General features: G+C 57.6%; 3 protein-coding genes across 4 annotated transcripts; 1 reads left to right on the top strand and 2 right to left on the bottom strand.

The window, feature by feature from the left end:
* Window positions 1-295: 295 nt before the first annotated feature.
* Window positions 296-7,552, bottom strand: ALKBH4 (alkB homolog 4, lysine demethylase). Of its 2 annotated transcripts, XM_059898510.1 has the most exons (4): window positions 7,389-7,552; window positions 4,519-4,716; window positions 3,286-3,327; window positions 296-1,239 (listed from the first exon to the last, which is right to left on the bottom strand). In XM_059898510.1, the coding sequence occupies exons 1-4, from the start codon at window positions 7,509-7,511 to the stop codon at window positions 652-654; spliced, it is 951 nt and encodes a 316-aa protein (XP_059754493.1). In that variant the 5' UTR covers window positions 7,512-7,552; the 3' UTR covers window positions 296-651. The 2 variants fall into 2 exon arrangements, with proteins under 2 accessions (XP_059754493.1, XP_059754491.1); XM_059898508.1 differs by lacking the exon at window positions 3,286-3,327.
* A 64-nt stretch (window positions 7,553-7,616) lies between these two features.
* LRWD1 (leucine rich repeats and WD repeat domain containing 1) lies at window positions 7,617-14,238 on the top strand. The gene is made up of 15 exons (XM_059898507.1): window positions 7,617-7,809; window positions 8,320-8,554; window positions 8,652-8,768; window positions 9,238-9,378; window positions 9,624-9,728; window positions 9,995-10,117; window positions 10,196-10,310; window positions 10,529-10,638; window positions 10,845-11,052; window positions 11,532-11,604; window positions 11,697-11,837; window positions 13,281-13,372; window positions 13,557-13,712; window positions 13,794-13,906; window positions 14,001-14,238. The coding sequence occupies exons 1-15, from the start codon at window positions 7,730-7,732 to the stop codon at window positions 14,145-14,147; spliced, it is 1,956 nt and encodes a 651-aa protein (XP_059754490.1). The 5' UTR covers window positions 7,617-7,729; the 3' UTR covers window positions 14,148-14,238.
* Window positions 14,239-14,557: 319 nt separating this feature from the next.
* POLR2J (RNA polymerase II subunit J) lies at window positions 14,558-18,582 on the bottom strand. Its single transcript, XM_059898513.1, has 4 exons — window positions 18,447-18,582; window positions 17,143-17,232; window positions 15,534-15,708; window positions 14,558-14,750 (listed from the first exon to the last, which is right to left on the bottom strand). The coding sequence occupies exons 1-4, from the start codon at window positions 18,497-18,499 to the stop codon at window positions 14,715-14,717; spliced, it is 354 nt and encodes a 117-aa protein (XP_059754496.1). The 5' UTR covers window positions 18,500-18,582; the 3' UTR covers window positions 14,558-14,714.
* Window positions 18,583-25,414: the final 6,832 nt, after the last annotated feature.

Here is a 25,414-nt window from a genome sequence, read left to right as displayed (position 1 = left end):
GGGGTCAAGCATGACCCGGGCAGAGTGCAAATCAGAAGCTGTCAGCAGCTCTTAAGTCTGAAACAGTAATAACCTCACATCTTCTACCCATCCTGTTCTCCAATCCAACACGCTCCCTAAATGAAGGGCCCGGGAGTTCCCTGGCGGTCCAGTGGTTAGGACTCGGCGCTTTCACTGCCGTGGGCCTGGGTTCAATCCCTTAGTCAGGGAACTAAGATCCTGCAAGCTGCGTGGCACGGCCAAAAGTAAATAAATAAAATAATAAATAATAAATAAATAAATGAAGGGCCTGCAGGCTGGGACATCGGGCAACCTTGTTAAGAGAGACAGATAAAGGAGAAAATGACCTGAAGTGGTACCAACGATTTTTAAGCTCAAAGTATGCCACTGCCCTCAAGCTGTGACAAATTAAACAACCCAGGCAAGTGGCCACGGCGCAGGTCAAAGGGGACCGACTTGAGGCCCCTTCCCATCGAGCCAGCTCACGGACAGGGCTCGCGCTGCCGGGCACCAGGGTGTCAAGCGGTCTCCTCTTAAGACCTGAGAAAGACCCTCGGGCTGGGCGCCCCCTTCAGTGCCGGCTAATGGTCCACTCTGGAGCCAGCACCCCCGGCCAGGCCCAGCGCCAGCTCCCGTCCCCGGGCAGGCGGCTCACGTGGGTCTCCCCTGAAAGGAGAGCGAGGTTTGCAGGAGCTCCTGCCCCAGTTCCCGCTGCCTCCCGCCGGGGCCAAACTCGGCAGACAGCTCCCTGAAGGTGGCGCTCACGCGGCGGGCCCCGATGTGCCTGCGGTGGATGGCGTGCTTCCACTGGTGCCGCGCGGCTCGCGTGAGCACCAGCAGAGCGCGGCGGGGCAAGGGCACCGCCACCTCCACCTCCCGGCACGGGACAGACCTGCCGGGGGCCAGTGCGCCTTCCGCCGGGGCCTGCGGGAGGCCGGACGGGGCCAGGCAGAGCAGCAGGCTGCCGGGCGCCTCCCGGGACATGGACAGCACGGTGGGGGCCAGCAGGTTGAGGCTCACCAGCCGCTCCCCCCACAGCCAGCTGTCGTCCAGGTGCGGGTCGATGGCCGAGCCCCGCTCCGGGCAGTAGTCCAGGTTACACTGCTCCACGGGCCGGAAGTCCTCCAGGATGGGGTAGAGGCCCATTCTCCGCACCACCTCCCGGCTGAAGCTGGGGAGGCCCCGGAAGCCGGCGGTCTTCAGCTTCTGTTTCCGAAAGTTGACTTTGGGGCCGTAGTCCTGAAGGATGAGGACAAAAAGCAAGTGGGAAATTGTCTGAGTTTACAGAAATGGCATCACACGCCAGGGCTGAAGAATCCAATCACAGTGACCAAGACCAGCAAAGATTTCGGACTTCACGGAGCTGACATTCTGGCAGGAGGAGGCCGACACCAAGGAGATAAATATAAACAGCAAACATCAGATGGCGGTAAATGCTGAGGAGAAAAACAAAGCAGGGGACGCGGATGTGAAGCATCGGGGGGATGTCTCAGCCCAGGTACCCCAGGAAGCACAGCTAGAGACAAGAGGCCCATGCACGGGTGCTGTCCCCAGGACGTGGTGCTGGGGAGTCGGGAAGGAGGAGCCGAGCGAGGCAGGGCAGGCCAGCCCAAGGCAGCGTTACCCATCTGGTCAACACTGGGTACAACTGGGCTTCAGGACCACAAGGGAGAAGAGTCTCCACAGGGCCCAGCAGCGGCTCCACTCCTAGCCTGACACCCAAGAGAACTGAAAACACCCATCCACGCAGAAGTCTGTACTAGAATAGTCACAGCAGCACTATTCACGACAGCCAGAAAGTAGAAACAACCCAAGTGTCCACCAACGGATGAATGATGAACAAAGAGTGGTCCATCCATGCAGTGGAATAATATTCAGCCACGAAAAGCAATGCAGCACTGATACAGGCCGCGAAGTGATGGACCCTGAGAACATCATGCTCAGTGAAAGATGCCCAATACAAAGGCTCATATATTACATAATCCTAGTTATATGAACGTCCAGAAGAGGAAAATCCACAGAGACAGAAAGTAGATTAGTGCCTGCTGGGGAATGAGGGAATGCAGAGTGACTGGTAATGGGCACGCACCTCCTCTGGGGTGATGAGAATGTTCCAGAACTAGACAGTGGCGATGGTTGCACAACATTGTGGATACACTGAAAACCAAACCAGTGAATTATACACTTGTAATGGGTGGATTTTATGGTTGGTGGCTTCTATTTAAAAAACAAAACAAAAAAACCCTAGGGAGGGGGCTTCCCTGGTGGCGCAGTGGTTGAGAATCTGCCTGCTAATGCAGGGGACACGGGTTCGCGCCCTGGTGTGGGAAGATCCCACATGCCATGGAGCAACTAGGCCCGTGAGCCACAACTACTGAGCCTGCGCGTCTGGAGCCTGTGCTCCGCAACAAGAGAGGCCACGATAGTGAGAGGCCCGCGCACCGCGATGAAGAGTGGCCCCCGCTTGCCGCAACCACAGAAAGCCCTAGCACAGAAACGAAGACCCAACATAGCAATCAATCAATCAATAAATAAATCTTTAAAAAAACAAAACAAAACAAAAAAACCCTAGGGAGGAGCCTTGTAGAATAGACCTCAGATCTGTGGCCTGAGGGATGAGAGGGGAGCATCTCCCGCACTCCTGCTCCCTCGGGTCCCCGTCTAGTGGAGGGCGGCTCCATCTGCTGGTAGAGTCTTTCTCCTTCCCTGTTCCCCATGGCTCAGTGCCCGGGCCAGCCGGCTCCTGCGGGCCACCCCAACCCCTCGGCAGCAGCAGGCAGAAAGGCTGGGACAGGCGGGCCGCGGCCAGGAGACTCCGAGGAACACCCAGGAGGCGGGGGTGACTGCCGTGGGGACAGCAGACAGCAGCAGTGGAGACAAAGGTCGGGCTGGCGGCCAGTGCAGGGCCTTCTGGGGCATGGTAAGGCCTCTGCGTTTACGTTGAGATGGGAGGCCTGGAGGGCCTGTAACAGAGCAGTGACTCGATCCGACCAGATGTCAGTGGGATCACTTCCTCCCTACTGAAACCAACTGAGGAGGGCCGAGGGCTGCCCAGGAAGTGCTAGAGGCAGGTGGTGGCAGCGGCAGGGGGTGTGTGTTCTCAGATTCAGGATATGCTTTGAAGGAATACAGAGCTGACAGGAATTACCAATGAAAGAGAGGAACGTGGAAAGATCCAGGGTTTCTGGCCTGAGCAGGTGAAAGATGGAATTTGCCGAGATGGAGCCACGGCTCAGCTTAGGGATGCCAGGGCTGGAGATACGAGCGCGGGAGCCCCAAACTCACCGATGTGCGGGGCCGGGCCTCGCTGAGATCAGTAAGGAGTGTCTGGAGAAGGAAAAGGAGAGGCCTGAGGACTGAGCCCGAGAACCAGCCGCTGGCTTTAGGCAGGAGGCGGGCGATGGAGGCAGTTTTTGAGTGGGTTAAGCGGGAGCAAGAAGAGAGGACCTGAAGAGAATGGAGAACTCTTCTGAGAAGTTCTGCTGCAGAGACGAGAGAGACAGAGCTTACTGGGAGGCCGGTGGGAAAGAGCCAGCCTTGCGGAGAGAAGGGGGCGAAGCGGGACAAGGAGTTCTGAGGAGAGGGGCGCAGCCAGCGTGCAGCTGGAGTGGGCTCGGGAAGAAGCCGGGCACAGGCGAGAAGGGAACGTCTGTAGAGGCACCTGTTTCCTCAGAGAGGCCCGGTCACCAGTGGGGAGTGAGGAGGGGAAGGAGAGGTTTGGAAGGAGGGCAGCAAAGCGAACGACCTGCCGAGCGGGAAGGGCCCGGCTCGGGACGGAGAGCCAGAGCCAGGGTGGCCGCCAGCAGGAGGGGGTGGGTGCTGGACCCGACCAGGGCCGTGGGTGAGCAGAAAGAGTCTGCCCAAGTGAGAGGAGAAAGGGCGAGGGGCACCTGAGCAAGTGCCTGTACTAACTGGTCACAGGACTGCAGATGGGTGAGGACACATGACAGGAGCGGGAGGGAATGTGTAAAGGTGGCCAATGGCTGGTTCGCAGGTCCTGGAGGGGGCGAGGATTGCTGGGGATGAGGAACAGAAAAGGGGAGGAGGGGACTGTGAACCCCACCAATGGGAAGGTTCAGGATCTGGAGGCCCAAGTATCAGTGGAAGAGGGGCGGGGAGATTAGAAACTGAGGGGGAGAACTTTGGACAGGGGCGTAGGGGGATGGGGGGCAACTGGCAGCCTTCGAGAAACCCTCTGTGAGGGTCACCAGCACTAGGCCAGCTGGGGAGAGGGCAGAGAGAGCTGAGTGGCCGTCTGCCTTTGAGCCCCGCCTCATGGGAAGGTGAGCAGGCCACGCCCAGGCCCTGGCCCTGCCCCTTCCCAACGCACCCCATTCAGCAGCCCTGCCCGCCCCCCCCAACCCCGCCCCGGTTGGGGAGCTTGTTGCCTAATGGCTCTGGGGAGTGGTGGGAGGTGGCTGCAAAGGAAGGCCCTGAGAGGGAGGTGAGCAAAGGGGCTCTGGGGTCAGGAGCCCGGCAGGGCCCCGTGGCGTGACTGCCCTCTCTGGCCCAGCTCACCTGCTTCCTCCGTCCAGACTGTGAGAGCTTCCAGGGGTCGCGGTCCATCAGCCGTACCATCTCAGCTTCTTCCGCCGGGGTCACAAAGTCCTCGATCAGCGTCACGCCTGGGAAGGGGAAGGCCCAGCCTTCAAAGTCGGACTCCTCGGCCCCCACAGCCCAGCCGGTGTCGGCGTAGTAAATGAACCGGTGTGTTTTCTGCAAAAGAAAGACAGGGGTGGCAATTCTCTGGCGGTCCAGCGGTTAGGATTCGGCGCTTTCACTGCGGGGACCCAGGTTCGATCCCTGGTCAGGGAACTAATATCCTGCATGACACTCGGTGCAGAAAAAAAAAAAGACGGGACAGGAGTCCTGGAGCCACTGGAGCCCTTCCGCACGCCCCACCCAGCAGTGCACCCTCCCCTGCAGCACTTTGGGAGGCAGCTGGAGTCTAGAGGGAGGCGGGACCCCTGCCCAGGGCCGCCTCCTGGAAAAGGCCCTCAGCCCCTGCCTTTCTCACTTTCCCGTCTGTAAAAGGGAAGAGAGTACGCAGAACCATTCTTTCGTCCTCCATTTTACAGATGAGGTGACTGAGGCTCAGCAAAGTTAAGGAACTAGCCCGAGGCTGCACAGCTGGGGCGCAGCCTCTGAGGCCACACTGTTCCTGCGTCGCTGTGGGGCACTGTCTGCCCTCCCCAAGCTGGTGAGGGTTAAAGGGGAGGACTGTGTGAAGGCAGCCAGCCCTGACCAGGAACTGGAGAAATCTGCTCTCCTAAAGCTGAGGCCACGGGCCTGCCCAGGAGGTGAGCAGCACATGCTGGGAGGCCAGAGGGAGAAGCCCTTTCCGGCCACGGTGTGGGTGTCTCTGGGGCCTGCCCTACTCTGTGGCAGCCACTGGCGCTGCCTGAATTTCCCATCAAAAAAGAGCAAAACTGGGAGTTCCCTGGTGGTCTAGTGGTTAGGATTAGGTGCTTTCACCATCATGGCCTCGGTTCAATCCCTAGTCGGGGAACTGAGATCCCGCAAGCTGAGTGGCACGGCCCCATACATACATACGTACATAAAATTTGGGGGAAAAAACCCCACAAAAAACAGAGCAGAACTTGCCCGTCACCCAGAGGAGTGCCAGGCTGACAACCTCCTGTGGCAGGGCCTTCAGGATCTGCCTCTGGTTCTGAGCAGAGGCCACCCTTCTCCTGGGCCTCCAGCCAGTGACCCAGCACAGGCCTGGCCATTTCTGCCCAACGTGGGACTGCCTACCAGGCCGTCTTTGCGCCGGAGCTTCCGGTTGGGTTGGCCAGGACTTTGTCAGATCTACAGGGCAGTGTGAGGTGTTCCCTGCCCAGTGAATTCTGCGTCCTCCCGCTTTATGTCCTACAGGCAGCGCCAGCACCCACACCCCAACCCTGAACCACCACGTCTCTGTCTCCTGGCACCTCACATGGGACACACGGAAAGTTAAGGAGTCATCCCATACATTGCACTTGTCCCTCAGCCATCAGGTTGGGAAGATGCTACCCCCGCGGTGCCCTGAGCCTCCACGCCCACGGCCATGGGCACAGTTCAGACCTCTGGCAAGATCCGAAAAACTCTTTTTTAAGAAAGTTTTTAACTGTGGTCAAATATATACAACCACATATATGCTATACATGAAATTGATCCTCAGCCACGTTTTAAGTGTGCATCTCAGTGTATTAAGTATATCACATTGTTGTACAACCAATCTCCAGAACTTTCTCACCTTGCAAAACTAAATCTACCCATTAACACCTCTCCCCCTCCCTTCCCACCAACCGCTGGCACCCACCATTCTTCTCTGTCTCCGTGAATTTGACTACTTTGGATGCTTTACATAAGTGGAATCATACAGTATGTCTTCTGACTGGCTTATTTCACTCAGCATAACGTCCTCAGGGTTCAGCTGTGTGGTAGCACATGCCAGACTTTCCTTTCTTCCTTTTTTTAAGACTGAATAATATTCCACTGTACGGATGGACCACATTTTGTTCTTCCTTTCATCTGTCCGTGGACACTTGGGTTGCTTCCACTTTTTAGCTATTGTGAGTAACTCTGCTATGAACATGGGTGTACAGATATCTCTTCATGACCCTGCTTTCAATTCTTTTGGGTCCACATCCAGAAGTGGGATTGCTGGGTCATATGGTAGCTCTACATTTAATTTTCTGAGGAACCGCCACTGTTTTTCACAGGAACTTCTGAGCTTTTATCACGGACACTGTGACAGTTTCTTCACTGGCTTCCCAGCCTCCTTTCCTTCCTATCCACTCCTCCCCTTCCCAGGATATTTCTAAAATTCACAGGTAACTTCCTTTAAAACCCTCAAGAGCTCGCAATGGCCCTCAGAACAAGTCCCGCCTGCCTTCCGTGGTCAGGCCCCACCGGCCTCATTTCCCTCACCTGAAGCATCATCCACCTTCCCCAGGCCTTGGCCCAGCTGGAAGGCCCTTGCTCCGCTCAAAGGCTCTGAGTCCTTTTTTGTTAATTCGTTGGAATGAGTTTCCTCCTTGCCCGTTTCCGTCCAAGGCCTTCTGGGGCCCTCTGCCCTGGTTTTCAGCACCCCCTACTCTCTCCGTGTCGTCTAACCACGGGCCCGTGAAGCTCCCAGCCCCAGACACGGGGGCGGGGGGCTACGTTTGCTGTCAGACTCCCCCCAGGTTCCAGAGGTGAGCTGTGGTCGGACTGCACCCACGTCTCAGCCCCTTTCCCACTCCAGGCCCACTGCTCAAAGCCCTCATCTCCTCACCCCGCAACGCCCCCTCGCCAGGGCTGCTGACACGGTTTGATCCGGAGCCCGTCTTCACGGTCAACCCGGGCCTCAGTTTCCCCAGATGAAGAATGGAGTCGTGGGCGCGGCCCCTCCCAGCCCTCACCTGCAGGGGGTGCTGCCAGGGCGGGTCACCTCCGCGCTGCCGCTCGCAGATCAAACAGGTCCGGATACCCTTGCAGCCGCATTCCCGAAGGACCTCGGGGGCCGCCACCGCCGCAGCCGCCATCGCCGCGTCCTGGCAGCCAGTGCGCAGGCGCAGGGGCCGCGGGCGCCGCTGGGAGTTGTAGTGCGCGCGCAGGGCACGAGGTCCGCGCGGCCGCTTCCTTCCGGTCGTCGCCGCCAACGGTTTCGCGCGGCGCCACCTCCTGGAATCGGACAACAGCTGGCGCCAGCACCGGATTCCCGTGCCGCCGATCAGGTCCCCGCGGGCCGCGCCTCCTCGCCATGGGCCCCCTCTCGGCGCGGCTGCTGATCCAGCGGGGGCGACCCAAGACCGACCGGCTGGGGAAGATCCGGAGCCTGGAGTAAGGGCCGGGGCCACACCGCCCTCCACCAGGGCCTGGGTCGGCGGACGGTCGGGAAGAAAACCTGGGACCCTTACTCTCTCCCTGCCCGGCCCCGTTATCACCCTGTCGGTTCGACAGAGTCTTTAATCATTCGGGACAAACGCCGTTCTCTCGTTATGAGATGGGTCGGGTAGGCCCGGAGCGGCATTACCTCAGAAGAGGGTCCGGGCTGCTAGGGAGACAGTCTTGCGAAAAGGATATGGAGCAACCTGTTGAGAGAATTACAGAGGACTGGGGAGCACAGAAAGCCCCCCTAGAGGATCAGGAAAAGCATCCTGGAGGGGGCCAGCTGCCCCAAGTTATAAAGTAGGGACAAGATTAAAGTAAGTGGGGGAATGTTGCAGATCGGCTATGCACGCAGGAGAAATGTCAGGTGCAAAAGCCGTCGGAGGCAACCTGGGCTGCCATGGGTGCGGGGTGGGAGACCTGCCTGCCCCCTGAGCTCGCCCTGTCTGCCCCTCTCCCCAGCCTGTCAGGGTTGGATCTGCTCTCAGAGCACTTGGACCCCAAGCTCCTGAGCCGCCTGAAGCAGCTGCAAGAGCTGGACCTCTCCAACAACCAACTGGAGACGCTGCCCGCCAACCTAGGCCTGTCCCACCTGCGCATCCTCCGCTGCGCCAACAACCAGTTGGGCGATGTCACTGTCCTGTGCCAGTTCCCACAGCTCGAGGAGCTCAGCCTGGAGGGCAACCCCTTTCTGACAGTAAGTGGGCGGCCCCGCATCCCGGGCCAGCACCCTGGGGGCTCGGGCTCAGCCACAGGCTGGGGTGACCCCGAGTCACTCTCCCCTCATCCCCCAGGTCAGTGACAACCTGAAAGTTTCCTTCCTCCTGCCCAAGCTCCGTAAGGTCAACGGCAAGGACGCTTCCTCCACTTGCACTCAGGTGGAGAACCTGAACCGGGAGCTGACCAGCAGGGTAAGGGGCGGGGCGGTGTCTCTGGTGCTTGGGAGCAGTCGGGGGCCTTGAGTGAGTGACAGAACTGGACATTTGGAGGACACCAAGGGGGGTTACAGGGGCTCTCTGTCCCAACCCCAAGTGGCCCTGAGCCCCTAGCCTGACCTGTTGCTTTGAGCTTGGCTGTGGCGCTTGGCCTCTTGTCCTTGGAGGTCCTGCCCTCCGCCTTGCAGGCAGGGCCTGGCAGGGGAGGCTGGGACGCTTTCACGGTGACTTTACCCTGGGCCAGCTCCTACCTTCAGGGGCTGTTTCTCCCTCTGTGTTGCTTGGGTTTGTGCAACCTGCAGCTGAGAAAGCTGTGATTCGGGGAGGCGTCCCAGAGGCGGTGAGGTTGAGACAGCTCTGGCCCTGAGATTAGAGGCAGAGGTGCCACAGAAGGTCCAGGAGAGCTGGGGTGGGCTGAGCCTGAATCTGGTCCCTCTTGTGCCAGGTCACAGCTCACTGGGAGAAGTTCGTGGCCACACTGAGCCCAGAGGAGGAGACTGAGAAGGCCCAGGCAGACTTTGTGAGGTCTGCTGTCAGAGATGTCCGCTATGGGCCTGAGTCCCTCAGCGACTTCACCCAGTGGCGGGTATGTCCTCACCCCACTGTGCTGGGAGTCGTTTCTCCCAGCTCCTCCCTGGCTGCCAGAGCCTGAGCCGCCCTGGAGGTCTCTGGCCATGAGGGCATGTGGGGAGTGGGCAGGTCAGGGAAGGAAGCCCTATGGGCTGGAAGGACTCTTCCCCAGCTCGGGAAGCACCCTCTGACTGGGTGTCTGGGGAGGGGCTGGAGGCCCCCAGGATGTGCTCAGCTTCCTGATGGCCTGGCCCCACCCAGGTGCAGATGATCTCTGAGGAGCTGGTGGCCTCTGGTGGGACTCAGGTGCATGAGGCAAACATCTCAGAGAGGCCCCCAAAAGCCACCGCTACCCAGGAGCCTAGGGTGAGTGGTTCCATGGGGCCCCCGGGCTCCCAGGGCCTGCCCTGGCCCTTCCTGCCTAGGGAGGCATTAGGGAAGCGGGGTGTCCTGGCAGTGTGCCCAGGAGATGGCCTCCTATGCTCGAGCTGGTTCCCTCTGACCCTGGTACCCCTGGCCTCCTGTACCCATGGGAGGGTGCAGTCCAGCCTCTGATGGGGAGGAAGGAAGCCCTGGGCAGATGGGCGCATGGTCACCAGGCCCTCTGGTTGCCCCCGCCCCCTCCTCCACAGGCCAGGCCAGTGGCCTCGAAGCGGCCAGGTGATGTCCCAGTCAACCTCTCTCCCAACAAGCGGGTGTGCACCTCCCCGTTGGCCCAGGTGGAGGGCAGCCCCGTGGGCTCTGCTGGCAGCCAGGTGAGCTAGCAAGGTGGCAGGGGGCGTGTGATGGGAGCAAGGCCTGGGGGCAGCCATGACCCCCCTCTGCTCCCACAGACCGCCCTGCAGCTGGAGCCCCTGCACTTCCTGCAGTGCCACAGCAAGAACAACAGCCCTCGTGACCTAGAGACCCAGCTCTGGGCCTGCGCCTTCGAGCCAGCTTGGGACGAGGGTACATCCTTGGGGGGGCAGGCAGGGCGAGGGCCACAGGGAACAAGCAGAGCAAGCTTTCTGGGCATGGGGCCTGGGAATACCACCTGCAGGGGGCTGTCTGGGTGGCCGGGGGAATCGGGAGGGACAGAGAGCTTAAAGCGTCCTCAGGGTCAGGAGGAGGGGCTGCAGTGGGGGACTTTACAGAGAACGTTTTCACCAGGCTGACCTCTCAAACAGGGCAGGCAGGGGCCACGTCCCAGACCGTGGCCACGTGTGGTGGGGAGGCCGTGTGTGTGATCGACTGCCAGACGGGCATCGTACTGCACAAGTACAAGGCGCCTAGTGAGGTGAGTGTCGGGGCCCCGCTCCTGCAGGGTAGCAGGCAGAGCCTTGGCTCCTGGGGGTAGGAGCGCTGGGGTCGGGGGGCCGGACTCGGCCACCTACTCACCAGGTGACCTCTTTGATGCTGGGCTCCTGTTCCCAGGCCGGATCCTGCACGCGTGTGCACATGTGTAGTTCTGCCCCTCGGTGACCCCTCCCCTTCCCTCCCCAGGAGTTCTTCTCGGTGGCCTGGACAGCCCTGACAGTGGTCACACAGGCAGGCCACAAGAAGCGCTGGAGTGTGCTGGCAGCTGCAGGCCTGCGGGGCCTGGTCCGGCTGCTGCACGTGCGGGCCGGCTTCTGCTGCGGGCTCATCCGGGCCCACAAGAAGGCCATTGCCACCCTCTGCTTCAGCCCCACGCATGAGACCCACCTCTTCAGTAAGACCCTCGCCCCGAACCTCCGGGGCTCCCTTAGCACCCGTCCTGCAGCCTTCCTGGGATGGCAGGGAGCTCCTGTGGCTGGCGGGCCTCACGCTGGCTGCCGAAGTCAGCGCAGACCGGTAGGAACATCGAGGCTTCATGGACAACTGACCAGGCTTCAGATTCTGTCTCTTCCCCCAACCTGCTCTGTGGCTTTGGAGGTTTCTGACAACCTGGGCCACGTCTGTGACCTGGGTGGACCCCCTGGCCCTCTGGGTGTGATGAGGGTGTTATCTCAGCAGAGACCTGCGGGATGTGGTTGCCTGGCGTGGGGCACGTAGGTCAGAGCAAGATAAGGGTGGTAGGCCCTGGAGTCTTTCTCCCAGCCCTGGCCCTCCCTCCCTGCCTTGGGACCGCAGTCTCAGCCTGGGATGCAGCCTGCAGGAGGGAGCAGGGCCTCCTCAGGGCCACCTCTCTCCTTCCCATCCCTTCCTCAGCGGCCTCCTATGACAAGCGGATCATCCTCTGGGACATCGGGGTGCCCAACCACGATTACGAGTTCCAGGCCAGGTGATGCTTGGAGGCAGGGCTTTGGGGGGTGGGCGTGGGGGTGGGCACACACCTGAGTCTGTGGCCTCACGCCCTCCCCTCACCTGCCGCAGCCAGCTGCTCACACTCGACACCGCCTCCATCGCCCTGCGCCTCTGCCCCGTCGCCTCCTGCCCGGATGCTTACTTGCTGGCCGGCTGCGAGGGCGGCTGCTGCTGCTGGGACGTGCGGCTGGACCAGCCTCAGAAGAGGAGGTGAGAACGGGCAGGGATGCCCTGGAAGCCAGTCCTCGGAGCCGGGCAGCCCCCAGTCCAGGTGTCTGACCCCAGGCACACCTGCTGCAGTGATGGCCGCACCATGCCCCCTGCCCTGGGCAGCCAGAGGCTGTTTTCACGGGCCTCCTCACAGGGCTGTCCTGTCCCCACCTCCTGCCCATCTCTTGAGGAAAGGTCCATTCCCTCTCTGGGCTTGATCACCTCATCACTGCCCAGGTCCTGCCACTCACCAGCAGCGTGACCTTCCTTTGTCCAACATGATTTTGTCATCCACAAAGTGGGGACAGTAAGTCACATCCCAGGGCTAGTGGAGAACAATGGGATGGTGTCTGGGCCAGGAGAGGGTCCAGAAGGGCCAGGTGGAGGCTTGTGGCTCCTCTGTACCACCTGGGAGGCCTGAGACAGTGCTCGGCAGGGGTCCCCTGGCCTTGTGGGGACCTCAGAGCCTGGTGGGGGAGACGGGCATTAAAACCCCACAAAGCGTGATTGACGTCAGCTACAGAGGAAGGAGAATAAGGTGCTCCGAGAGGAGCAGGGAGGCCGAGGGGACTCTGAGGTGACCAGTGGCGGATGGACAGGTCCTCAGGCTCATGCTCTCCGTGAGCCCCAAGGGAGTCAGGTGGGCAGAGGCAGGAAGGGTGCTCACACGGGGAAGTGCAAAGGGCCCGTGGCAGGGAGAGCTGGCCACAGCTTGGAGACCTGGAGGGAGTGGCACAGGTGAGGTGGCAAGGTTGCCTGGGCCAGGGGATACTGGCCCTGTGGGCCCTGGTGAGATCTTGAATTTTATCCTGAGCGTGGGGAAAAGCGTGGGGAGAATTTTAGGGCAGGTGGCAGGAGGGAACTGTAGTGACCCCTCAGCACAGACCGTGGCGGTTGTCCAGCCAGGTGTTGGTGGCGTCTCCCTGCCACACCTGGGAGTCAAGCCCTGGGCCTGCCTCCTCCCTCCCTGCCTGGTCCCCAAGTCCTGTGGCGTCTCCCCCACGTCTCAGATGTGTCTGCTGCTCGTGGTTGGTACTCGGCTGCCTTTCTGGCTCTAGGACTCCGGGCAGCTGCTGGGTGGCCTCTCCAGTGTGACCGCACCCTCTCAGCTTGGAAACATTCAGCAGCCACTCCCCACTGTCCTCAGGGTCAGAGCAAACCCCTCCCCAGTCTCTGGGCCTAGAAGCGCCCACTCGGCCAGTGAACTGCTCACCTCACTCGGCCTCAGAGGCGCTGCCTCACTCCGGAGCCCTTCCTGCCCACATCCCCGCGCCCCCTGAATTGCCACTGCCTGTGACTCGGCACACTCAGGTGCTGGCTCCCGCTTCCAGGGCCTGCAACCCAGGGAGGGCCCAGAGTAAGTGCCCAGCAGGTGTCTGCATGAGCGAGCAGCCGTGTGTGTGCAGCTCTTCCTGGCTGACCAGCACTTCCGCTGCCCCACAGGGTGTGTGAAGTGGAGTTCGTCTTCCCCGAGGGCTCTGAGGCAACTGGGCGGAGAGTGGACGGGCTGGCGTTCGTGAATGAGGACGTCGTGGGTGAGCGCACTTAGCTCGGGACAGTCTGGCTTCCTGGGACCCAGATGGGCCCTGGTCAGGCCTTCTGGGGTCACTTCTCCCTGGGCTGGGGTTTAGGTCCGAGGGCTTCGGAGGGGTCCCCACTGTGGGACACGAGTCGCCCGGAGAGGGGCCCCCGGGCACAGTTCTTCGTTCTCCCCGACAGCCTCCAAGGGGAGTAGCCTGGGCACCATCTGCCTGTGGAGCTGGAGCCAGACGTGGCAGGGCCGGGGCAGCCGGTCCACAGTGGCCGTCGTGGTCCTGGCCCGGCTGCAGTGGTCGCCCACCGAACTCGCCTACTTCTCACTCAGCACCTGTCCTGGTGAGTCACCTGCCGGCCGCCCCCAACCCTGCACCTCTGGGAGCTCCGCCCCACCTCAGATTCCCATCTCTGTGCTGGCAGATGAGGGGACGGTGCTCTGCGGGGACGAGGAGGGCAACGTGTGGATCTACGACGTCAGGCCCCTGGTGGCGCAGCGGCCCCCGCCGCCGGCCGCCCCGCAGGCCCCCACGCAGGTAGGCACGCGCTCTGCTGTCCCCGCCGGGGCTGGGGCTGCCCGGGGGCCCGCGTCAGGAAGCAGGAGCCCAGCGCCCTCTCTCTCCCCTCCAGATCCTTAAGTGGCCCCAGCCCCGGGCCCTGGGCCAGACAGTGAGCAGGACCATGGTGAACATGGTGGTGGCCGACCCCACCTTTACCTACCTCACGGCACTGACGGACTCCAACATCGTCGCCATTTGGAGGAGAAACCGGCCTTGACTGTGCGACGCGACTTATTCAGCTTTTGGGGTCGTGAGGGGGATCTTCTTATCGGTGACTATTTTTTATTAAAGTCGACTATGTAAGAGAAGCCTGGGGGGAGCTGTTTGGGGGCCCCACCGGGTGTCCCCCGCTGAGTGAGGCAGGCAGGCCCGGCAGCTGGGGCTCCTAGAGCAGGGACGCCTGGAAGCACGGGAGCTCTCAGTGCCTCCTGCCTGAGACGCCGCCGGGCAGCCCCAGGTTCCCGGGTTTTGTCCGGAACGAGTTCGTTCCGGCCACCCTCTCAGACAGTTCTATCTGGCTCTCTGGGCCAGTCCTGAAATGAGGCCCCCGAGTGGCTCCGGAACAGGTCCTCCACCTCCGCTGGACTGACCCAAGGCTGTGAAGTCACCTCTGCTTCAGACCGCAGCTGGGTCTTTTCCTGCCACACTTTATTAGGAAGGTAAAACAGACTCTATGTACAGGGCACATCGGTGTCAGGGGTGAGGGACTTTCTACAAGGAGGCCCACGGCTGGAGGAAGTGCTTCTGTCCACCTGGTGCCTGGAGAAGGGCCGGGTGCAGCCCACTACTCGATTCCTTCTTGCTTGTCTTTGATGGCCACCTGAGGGACAGGAAGGAGGCGGCGCCCTGAGCTGGATTGGCTGGGTGAGGATGTTGGAAACGCAGCCGCAGCCTCCCTGACCAAGGGCTGCCAGGACCTTGGCCAGGGGCCCCAAACGGTTCTGGGCACTGGGTAGCCAGCACCCCAGGGACCCTCTAGCCAGCCCTACCCACCCCACCATGACTTCTCTGCAGCACAGGTCCTGCTGCCTGGGGTGGGAGGGAGTTGGGGGAGCAGAGGTGCTTCCTGGCGAGCCTGTGACTGACAGATTGAAAATCTGACAAGCCGTGGATCTTTCCCACTCTAAATTGTGTCTAGACTTTGAAGCCCCCTGCGTGAGCAGACGTGACCACACCCATCTGGCCTTCTTGATGGTGGTACCCCAGGATAAGATGAGCTGCCCCCTAGACAGACAAACCACCGGCCAGCCGGCACCACAGGGAAGAGGCGTGGAGGGACCGCCCCAGGCAGCAGGCCCCTCGCTTCCACGGGGACCACGAGAGCACAAAGGGCGACCCTGGGCACTGGGTGAGGTCGCACCCCTGGGTGCAGACAGCAGGCCCCAGGCCTCACCCCCATGACCCCTCAGCCCACACTTCCCGGACGCTGTGGTGTACACCCCTGTTCTGTCATCACCTCCGCCCAGCCCCCATTTCCCCCACCGAATCAATCAGAGGAAACAACCCGGGGATCGTCCTAGGTGTGGGCATGAGCACGCTGCAGCTGTGGCCACACAGGCTGGCATCCAGACAGACCCCAGCCCCTCCGGCACATCCAGCTCACCCGGAATCGCTCTTCCAGCAGGGAGAGCTCGCTGATGAGGTCTGTGATGGCATTGGTGAAGGCCTCCTGGGGGCTGTAGTCCGGTGTGGTCTGCACGCGGATGATGATCTTGTGTTCCAAGGGGTGGGGGACTTTGTAGCCAGCAAACAGCACCTGTGGGTCCTTCAGCAGCTGCCTGAGACACAGGGATGGGCGGGGTGGGGGGTGGGGGTGAGCCTAGGGCCCTTGGGGCTCTGGCCCCTTGTGGCCTTCCAGGCCTTCTAACCAAGGGTCTTCCCGTTGGGTTGGGGCCTGTAAGCAAATGCAGCTGCTCTCGATCTTTAGTTTGTGTTGTGTGATGTCGTTGTCACCACCTCCCAACCCCTGCAAAAATGTCCAAGTAAAATAGACATGTGAAGAAGATACAGCATGTGGGGACTCCTCCCATACACACACCTACATCCATGAGGGTCAACGACCCTACCTAGTAAACACGGGTTCCAGGAACCTCTTCCCTCAGGAGACGTCAGGGACCCTCAACGGCCCCAAAGAAACCTCCCTAGGCAGTAAAAATCCAGCTAGTGTTCAGGAAAAAAAAGCCCCGTTCCCAGCCCCAAAAGAGCATCTGGCACAGCAAATAAAGGCAGCAGGGGGAGAAGGCCCCAGGCTCTGAGCACTTAATGAAGTGAAAACGGAAATCCTCTGGGCAATGCGGGCTGGCAGCTGCCGTCCACACACATGGGGTCCTGGTCCGCGAGGCTATGGGTAAGTGAAGCCTGAATCGTGAGCTTTGCCCTCGGCGCCTGGGGGTTTTCTCCAGATCAGCTCCCTGAAGTGTGAGCGCTGGGGGGGTGTGGGGGCTGGCACAGGTGGGAACACTGGGCTTACACAGTGGGGGAGGGTGGGGGGCAGCAGGGCCCCAGGAGAGCCTGGGTGCACCACTGGCTTGGCGCCGGGCAGGAGGCAACCGCACAGAAGATGGGCAACTCTGCCCCCTACTTACACCAGAAGACCAGACAAGCTCCTGCCCACGGTCTCAAACATGCAAACCTGGGAAAGGCATGGCTTCACTGATGGCACTTTTCAGCAGCGAAATGACAAGTCTCTGGCCAATCCTATTGCTGGCCACCTACCAGGCCAGGACTTCACTGGTGCAAACACCCACCATCCGATATCAGGAACCCACCAGGGCACCGGATGACCACAGAGACCCTCTCCCACCTCCTTCCCTTATTCTACTAAGTTACAATCTCTGGCACATACATTTTAGAATGCCAGGTGTCACTGAGGTCACTGTCACAAATGGGGGCGGGGTGGGTGGCCAAAGCTGAAGGCGTCTCCATGCTTGTGAGCACAGAGCCCCAAGCGGGCCTTCTTTCCGGTGGCTCGCTGCACATTCACTTCCTTTAGTCAGGTAACTGAGCCAACACAGAAAAGTGGCTACGTGAACAGATACTGGTCACTGTAATTTTGAAGAAAAGGTACTGGGATGTGTGAATTCCCACAGCCAGCACCAAGAAGGACTTCCTGGAGCTCAGAGAGACTTGAGAACATCTCCTGGAACTTGAGCTTGGCCTCTCAAAGAGCCCCCTTAAACATAACCCCCAAAAGCCTTTGACTTGGAACTTACGATTTAATGATGTTTCCTAGCGTATGGTCTTCCTTGTTGATGGTGAACAAACAGGCATTGGGTACCTTGGTGTCCTTGTTAATGGTGATCCTAAGGGAGAGGCAGAGGCAACAGGTTGGTGGGGAGGGCCGGGGCTTCCCTCCTCCCCGGAGTCTAAATCCTGCCCTTCAAGGCAGGCTCAGGTCCCACCTCCTCCTGGAAGACTTTCCATCTCTTCATCCCATAAAGTCCTCTGTGACTCAGAGTAGCACTGTGGCTATACCCCAAACCCAGCCACGCCTGGTTCTGTGGGACCCTCATCTCACCTCTGGATTACTCCTTCCTAAAGCAGAGCTTCTCAACCTTGGCACCACTGACATTTTAGGCCAGAAAATTCTTTTCTGTAGGGGGGCTGTCTGGTACACTGTGGGGTATTAGCAGTACCTCTACCACTAGATGCCAGGAGCATTCTCTTTATGACAACCAAAAATGTTTGCAGACTTTGCCAAAGTCCTCTGGGAGGCAAAATGGCCCCCGGTTGAGAACCACTGCTCTCAAGGGTGACTGAAGTGGCTGGTAGGGGCTAGACCGCAGAGCAGAGCCCTGGATACCAGGCGGTTAAGAGAAGGAAAAGCCAGCGTTTAAGATGGTCTTCTTTGTGATGAGCCCTGGACTAAGCGCTTTACATAAATTACCTAATTTAATCTCCCCTTAGAGAAAATTCTGTGATTTACTACAGTAATAAGCCCATTTTCCTTATTAATAAGATGAGGAGAGTGGGCCTCAGGCAGATTGTCACTTGCCCAAAGGCACAGAGTTCTTAAGTGGGGGATCCAGGAGCCAAGCCCAGTCTATCTGAGCACTGGATTACATTTCCCTTCACCTGCAGGCAATGAGGAGTCACTGGACGTTTTACACTGGCGAATGAAGATCCGGTGTGAGTCTCAGAGCCATCATTCTGGCTGCAGCAAGGAGGATAAAGGTAGCGGGTGGGAAGACGAGTGAGGGGAGCTACCAAATCCCAGAGGAAAAGGACTTTGGAGCCAGACACACAGGGTTCGAATACAGCCCGGCCACTTTCTGTGCGCCTGGGAAAGTTACTTAACCTCTCTGAAGCTCGGTTTCCTCATCTGCAAAATGGGGAGACTCACCAACACCTAGGACTGTCTTAAGTTTGGCAGACTCAAGTGTGAAGCGCTCTGCGGAGCTCGAGCAAAACTTGCTTCTGTCCCCCCGGCAGAGGACGGGCAGAGAAGCCCCAGAATCTGCGGGCGCTGACGGTCGAGGGTCCGCGACCCTCTCCCACCCAGGCCGGTTCCACTTACTTCTTCTCGCCCTCGAAGAGCAAGAACGACTCGAAGGCGGGAGGCGCGTTCATCCTAGCGTCGCAGCAGCCTCCCAAGCCTCAGTTGCAGCCGCCGCCACCTCCAGAACTCGACCTACATAACTCGACCACTTCCGGGTTAGCGGCTGCTTCCGGATTATGCCGGCAGTGCCAAACCCATGTGAGGATCGGCTCGCTGCCCTCTATCGGTCTGGAGGATCTTGCGCAGGCGCGAGAAAAGCCTGCCGGAGGGAGAGGGAGCTGGTGGCTCTGCGCATGCGTGAGTAGAGAAGGTCCTCTCTTGGGCTCACCTGCGGGCATGTTTTGACGCGTGCTCCTAACGCTGGGGGCAGCTCTTTTGGTTCTGAGACATAATTTGTCTAGGCTAAGCCAGAACCCTGAGCTCTTCTCTCTGCTCCCTTTGCCCTTTGATCCCTCTTTGGAAATGTGCCCTTGGAATACATGGCAAGAGGCTCTTGAATGGAGAATGGAGCCTTGGGTTAGTGGGCAGGTGTGGCCAGCCGGGGCGGAAGAAGCCTCCCCTGGGCTAGACTGTTGTGTATGGATAATCCACCTGCCAAGGCAAGCTGCTACAAGACTCCTGGCTGGGTTGTTACTGGTTTACCAGGTGGGCTTGTAGCCTAGTGAGGTTCTTGTTAGGGGAGCAGTTGGGTGAGGGCCGGGGAGGCGGCAAGTGTATGCTGGTGGGGACAAAAAAATGTTGCCTGCCATTTCAGTAAACAAAGAATTGCCGCCATCAAGCCATCAGCCCCTGACAGTGTGCCCTGAGGGGAATTCAGGATGGAGAAAAACAGGATACTGGCCCTAGATAGTTAAGATGCATATCTAGGAATCATTTCAATGCCCAGATTCTTTCATCTTCCCGAAGAAAACTGCTGAAATCATTAACTTGAGATGTCTGTCTTTTGTGATTAGCGGTAATCTTTTGATGTTTGACTACATGTGTTTTGTTTGTTTTTCAGCAAAAAACTCCTGTGTATCCTGGCTCCTCCCTTACCGCTTTGGAACAGTTCCTCAGAGCAATCTGAGAGGCTGTCTCCCAGGCTATTGTCCTCAGTAAGGTCCCCGATGCAGGAACTTCCCTGGTGGTCCCGTGGTTAAGACTCTGAGCTTCCACAGGGGGCACAGGTTTGATCCCTGGTCGGGGAAGTTCTGCATGCCGCTCGGTGCGGCCAAAAACCCCCAGAAAACAAACAAAAAACCATCCCCACGACTCGCAGGAATTCCCTGGCGGTCCAGTGGTTAGGACTCGGCGCTTTCATTGCTGGGGCCCAGGTTCGATCCCTGGTCGGGGAACTAGAATCCCACAAGCCACGAGGCATGGCCAGAAACCCAAAAAATCATGCATAAGGCGCTTCCCTGGTGGCGCAGTGGGTAAGAATCCGCCTGCCAGTGCAGGAGACACGGGTTCGAGCCCTGGTCCGGGAAGATCCCACATGCCGCGGAGCAACTAAGCCCGTGCGCCACAACTACTGAGCCTGCGCTCTAGAGCCCGCGAGGCACAACTACTGAGCCCACATGCCTAGACCCCACGCTCCGCTACACGAGAAGCCACCGCAATGAGAAGCCCACGCACCGCAGCAAAAAGGAGCCCCCGCTGGCGGCAACTGGAGAAAGCCCGTGCGCAGCAGCGAAGACCCAACACAGCCAAAAAATGAATAAATAAAATTTTAAAAATATTTTTTAAAAATCCCACACAACTCGCAACTTTTAGGTTGTGCATTTTTGTTTTTGTTTTGTTTTCAGTCAACACAGGTATGAGAGGAACTTGAAGGGATAAGTGTATGAGTGGGTTTTGGTTGGTTGATATGTTGCAGACTACAGCTTAGCATAAAAGTCCCACCTGAGCGGTTTGAAGCAACAGGGGCTGGGGTCTCAGATTAGCTACTGAAGCCCTAACAGTTTTCCAGCTGTTTCTTCAAGGCTGGGGAACAGCTGAGGAGCCCCCAAGGAAATCTGGAGCTTCCCCCATCACTTCCCGGGAAGGACTCTTTCCTACTTAAGCTTTGAGACCTGGGGTGAGAAAATGTCATTTGCTGGAGGCCCACACCAACCTTGACTCTCCAGGCCAAGTGGGTGGGGGCCTCTTTAACTGCGGAGGAATAGAAGGCAATGACAGTAATTATGCCCCTTCACCCATCTGAGTCATCCTGGGAAAGTTTGGGCCAAGGATGCTACTGAGAAATGAAATATTGCCTGCCATGTCAGTAAACAAAAGATGTCGAAGCCGTCAGCGATTGCAGCCCTGCCCCCAACGGTGAGCCCTGAGGGAACTCAGGAAGGAAACAAAGAATACCTGCCTGCTAGCCATCATCAGACTGCAGCCACCGCCAAGGGTGCAGCTTGATGAAACTCAGGATGTGAAAACACAGGATACTGGCCCCAGATAGCTGAGGTACATATCAAAGGAATGATTTCGGGTGAGCCCAGACTCTTACATCTTCCCATACAAAGAAAAGCGCTAAATTCCTTAACTTGAGATATCTGGTTTTCTTTAACAGTAATCTCTTGATGTTCAGACTACCTGCCCTTTGTTGCAAAACTCCTATATAATATCCTGGCTCCCCCTCACCTCCTCAGAGCAGTTTTCTTGGGGTTACTTAAGATGCTGCCTTCCCGGCTTGAAGTCCTCAGTATGTCCACCGAATAAAACGTAACTCTCAACCTTTAGGTTGTGCATTTCTTTTTTCAGTTGACACTACTGAGAAAGGAAGGGGGCAGGGCACAAACTTTAAAAGAATGACATAGCCTCTGAGGACATAAAGTGGTTAGAACTGATTAGGCCCAAGTTGGCGGAAGAATCTACTTCCAGTAGAACTTGAGCCTCATTATACGCTCTTTGCGATACATTAGAATATGCTAAATGACACACCCACAGGCACCGTGACAGCTCTAAGGCTGATCATAAAAGGCCAAAAAGTGGGTCACAACTCCTGGAAATCTCTGCCCCTTCCCCAGAATAGTTGGAATAATCCTCCCACTCATTAGCCTATGAAATTCCCCTCCCCCTAAAAACTAACAACCCCATACCCTGGGGCCTCTTGCCTTCTGAGTTGGCCCACACTCAGTCTATGGAATGTGTATCTCCCTGAATAAACCTGCTTTCCCTTGGCTCGCTCTTGAATTCTTTCCTGCAAGAAGCCAAGAACCCATACTTGGCGACCCGTCCCAGGGACTCACCTGAGACCTGGGGCCTGACAATCCTCTTGGGCCCCACTTTTTCTTGCAACACTACCATTGCCAGGATTGCAGGGACCTGGCGGTGATGAGGCTGGCCTGGCCTTAACTGGGCTACGGGACAGGATGGGGAGAGGATTTTAACTCAGAAGGGGCTTCCCTCCCTGCCACTGTGGAAGTCTGTCCTCTCTAGGGAGTTCTGGTCACACTTGCCCTTTGATTCTCTGACCGTGAGATCCTGAGCTCCAGAAGTTGTCAGCCCCCCAAAGAGTTTTCAGCAGCTCAATTTTGGTGTGCCCCGATAGGAGTCCAAATGACCATTCCCATCTTCTCCTTAGTCTAAGGGAGACAGGCCTGCCTGGCACCACCGTGGAAGGGGCGGCTAGAACATAGGGTGCTAAGAAACAATTTCCAACCTTGGAAATAAGGGGAAGGGGGAGTGTGTGGCATATCCCAACAATGCCATACTGGAGCACTGCTGAACAGGCCTGACCAGGGGCTATTTAAATATCTAGGGCAGGGCTTCCCTGGTGGTGCAGTGGTTAAGAATCCGCCTGCCAATGCAGGGGACGTGGGTTTGAGCCCTGGTCCGGGAAGATCCCACATGCCGTGGGGCAACTAAGCCCGCGTGCCGCAACTACTGAAACCCATGTGCCTAGAGCCCATGCTCCACAACAAGAGAAGCCAGCGCACCACAACGAAGAGTAGCGCCCCCCCACAGGCTCACGGCAACTAGGGAAAAGTCCGCACACAGCAACGAAGACCCAACGCAGCCAAAAATAAATAAATAAATAATTTTTTAAAAAGCATACATTAAAAAAAGCAGGGGTTTTAGAAAGAAATAAATAAATATCTAGGGCAGAGATCGTCAAAATGTGAGGGCTCCGGGACCAAATCAAGCCTGCCACCTGTTTTTGCATTTAAGGTTGCATTGGAATATGCCATGCCCATTGGTTTCCTCATTGCCTGTGGCTGCTTTTGTGCTACAAGAGTAATGGTGACCAAAACCTGCATGCCTGGGCCTTTGCCAAAAAAGTTTGCCAATCCCTAATCTTGGGGAATGGACCTGTGTTTGACTTTTTTTTTTTTTTTAATAATTTATTTTTAAAAATTATTTTTTATTTATTTATTTTTGGCTGCGTTGGGTCTTCGTTGCTGCGCAGGCTTTCTCTAGTTGTGGCGAGTGGGGGCTACTCTTCATTGCGGTGCGTGGGCCTCTCACTGCAGTGGCCTCTCTTGTTGTGCAGTAAGGGCTCTAGGCGCGTGGGCTTCAGTAGTTGTGGCTCATGGGCTCTAGAGCGCAGGCTCAGTAGTTGTGGCACACGGGCTTAGTTGCTCCGCAGCATGTGGGACCTTCCCGGACCAGGGATTGAACCCGTGTCCCCTGCATTGGCAGGCGGATTCTTAACCACTGTGCCACCAGGGAATCCCCCTGTGTTTGACTTTGGTATTTATTATTCAATTAGAGCCCAGACATTGAAGTTACTTATTAACTTGTAGGTTTCCATCAACCAGTTTTGTATCTAATATCACAATCTTATTCCAGCATTACCCAGACTCTCAAAATAGTCTATGAACCAGGTTTGCCAAACATTCGTTTCCTCCTTGGAGTGTAATAAATCTCTGATACATGTTAATTCTATACATTTTTAAAAATAAATTTATTATTTATTTATTACTTTTGGCTGCGTTGGGTCTTCGTTGCTGCACACGGGTTTTCTTTAGTTGCGGCTAGCGGGGGCTGCTCCTCATTGCGGTGCGGTGGCTTCTCTTGTTGTGGAACATGGGCTCCAGAGCGCAGGCTGAGTAGTTGTGGTGCATGGGCTTAGTTGCTCTGCGGCATGTGGAATCTTCCCAGACCAGGGCTCAAACCTGTGTCCCCTGCATTGGCAGGCGGATTCTTAACCACTGTGCCACCAGGGAAGCCCCATTCTATATTTTTGAAACAGGAGGGAAGGAGGCAGGGCACAACCTTTGAAAGAATGACACAGCCCAAGGACATGATATAAACTGATTAGAACCCAATGGGTCCAAGATGGCGGACAAGTCGACTTTTTCCACTAGACCTTGAACCTCAGTATACACTCACATCAGCAAGCTAAATGACACACCCACAGGTGCCATGACAGTTCCAAGACCAACCATAAAGATCAAAAAGTGGGCAGTGGTCCAACTCCTGGAAATCCCTACCCCTTCCTAAAATAGCTGGAATACTCCTCTCACTTATTAGCCTATGAAATTACCCACCCCTATAAAAACTGACAACCTCATACCCTGGTGCCTTTCTCACCTTCTGAGATGGCCCACACTCTGTCTCTGGAGTGTGTTTCTCTCTAAATAAATCCACTTCTTACCTATCACTTTGTCTCTTACTGAATTCTTTCTGCGATGAGACATCAAGAACCTGAGCGTCATTAAGTCCTGAAACCAGGTGTGTGATCTCAGTTGGAAGACTGTGGGTCTTGGCAGGGTCCAAGTCCCAGCTGTGTGGGTTCAAGTCCAATCTGGCTTTTGGCCAATCTGGGTTTTGGCCAGGTTCAAGTCCCGACATGTGGGTTCAAGTCCCAATCTGAGGTGCACAGTTTCATTTTTATGAGTCATTTTTTAAAACATATTTGAAAATTCTACTTTGACAAGAATTTCCCAAGAGAAGGTTGGCGGGAACTTGCCCAGATTTCCTATGAGATGGGCCCAAAGGGTGAAAAAGGCACATACTATGTGAGCTGGGCCCGCTCAGGGCTTCCTGGGGTGCCTGCCCTGTACTGAATGCCAACCCCCTGGGCTGTAGGCCTCTGAGGGCCCAATCAGACCCTCAAGACATCTGGGGCATCTGCCCCAGCCCCGGATGAATAACATGCCTGGTGATCCTGGGGGAGTGGTGGTGTGGAATCCCCGGGCAGGTGGAGGGGGTGACCTCCAGTACCTGCCTGTACTGAGGGCAGGCAGGAGTCTCTTCTGTCCCTCTCCTTTTTCCAGGTGGCTTCCAAAAAGAATGTGGCATCCTGGGTTGTAGGGAGCTCTGCCCGGAACCTGCGAGGAGAACCTAGGGGTGTTGGTACCCACGGGAGAGGTGGGGGGGCGGAGCCAGGCACTTACTCATTTGAACGCCCCTCTGGCTGCACTGGCCGTGCCCACATCGAGGTCCACTGGAGGAAAGGGTGGTGAGTGCTGCCAGTGGGCGGCTGCATGTGTGCCGTTAAAATCCACAGTTCTAATTGCTGCAGCCCCTGTAAGTGCACACCCAAGTGTACACCTCTTTTTCCCCTTCCCTCCCTGCCTTGGGGGTCAGGAGACCCAGGGTCCATACTTCCTGACCATGAGGTCCTTGAAACCCAAGAAGATCCAACAGGCAGGAGGATTGGTGTGAGGCCCTAAGGAAGTAGCCAGAGAAGCAGGGGTTGGTGATGGGGGCAGGGGGGAGCAGGCTCAGTCACCCTGGACCTGAGCCCTGGGCCAGGAAGGGTGAGGGGATGCCTAGCCCTGTGAAGAGGCTCATGAGGCCCATAGGATGGTAGCATCATGACCAAGAAGTGATGAACATCCAAGGGATTGGGTTGGTGGGCTGTCAAGGCTGTGACCAGGAGAAAAGGTCGATATGGCCCCCAAAGCCACGGGGTATAGGGGAGCGGGGCAGCCCCTTGCATCTGCAGCCCCCTTTGCTTTTCTATGCTATCCCTCAAAGAATCCAGCATGCAGCCTGCCCAGATGGTCCTGCCCCAGACTCTGGCTAGTCAGCTGGGTCAAGGGTCCTGCCTGTGACCCGGGCCCTTG

Source organism: Balaenoptera ricei, chromosome 15, assembly GCF_028023285.1.
Source record: "Balaenoptera ricei isolate mBalRic1 chromosome 15, mBalRic1.hap2, whole genome shotgun sequence".
NCBI classification, from domain to species: domain Eukaryota; kingdom Metazoa; phylum Chordata; class Mammalia; order Artiodactyla; family Balaenopteridae; genus Balaenoptera; species Balaenoptera ricei.
This window is presented reverse-complemented; position numbering and strand designations above follow the sequence as displayed.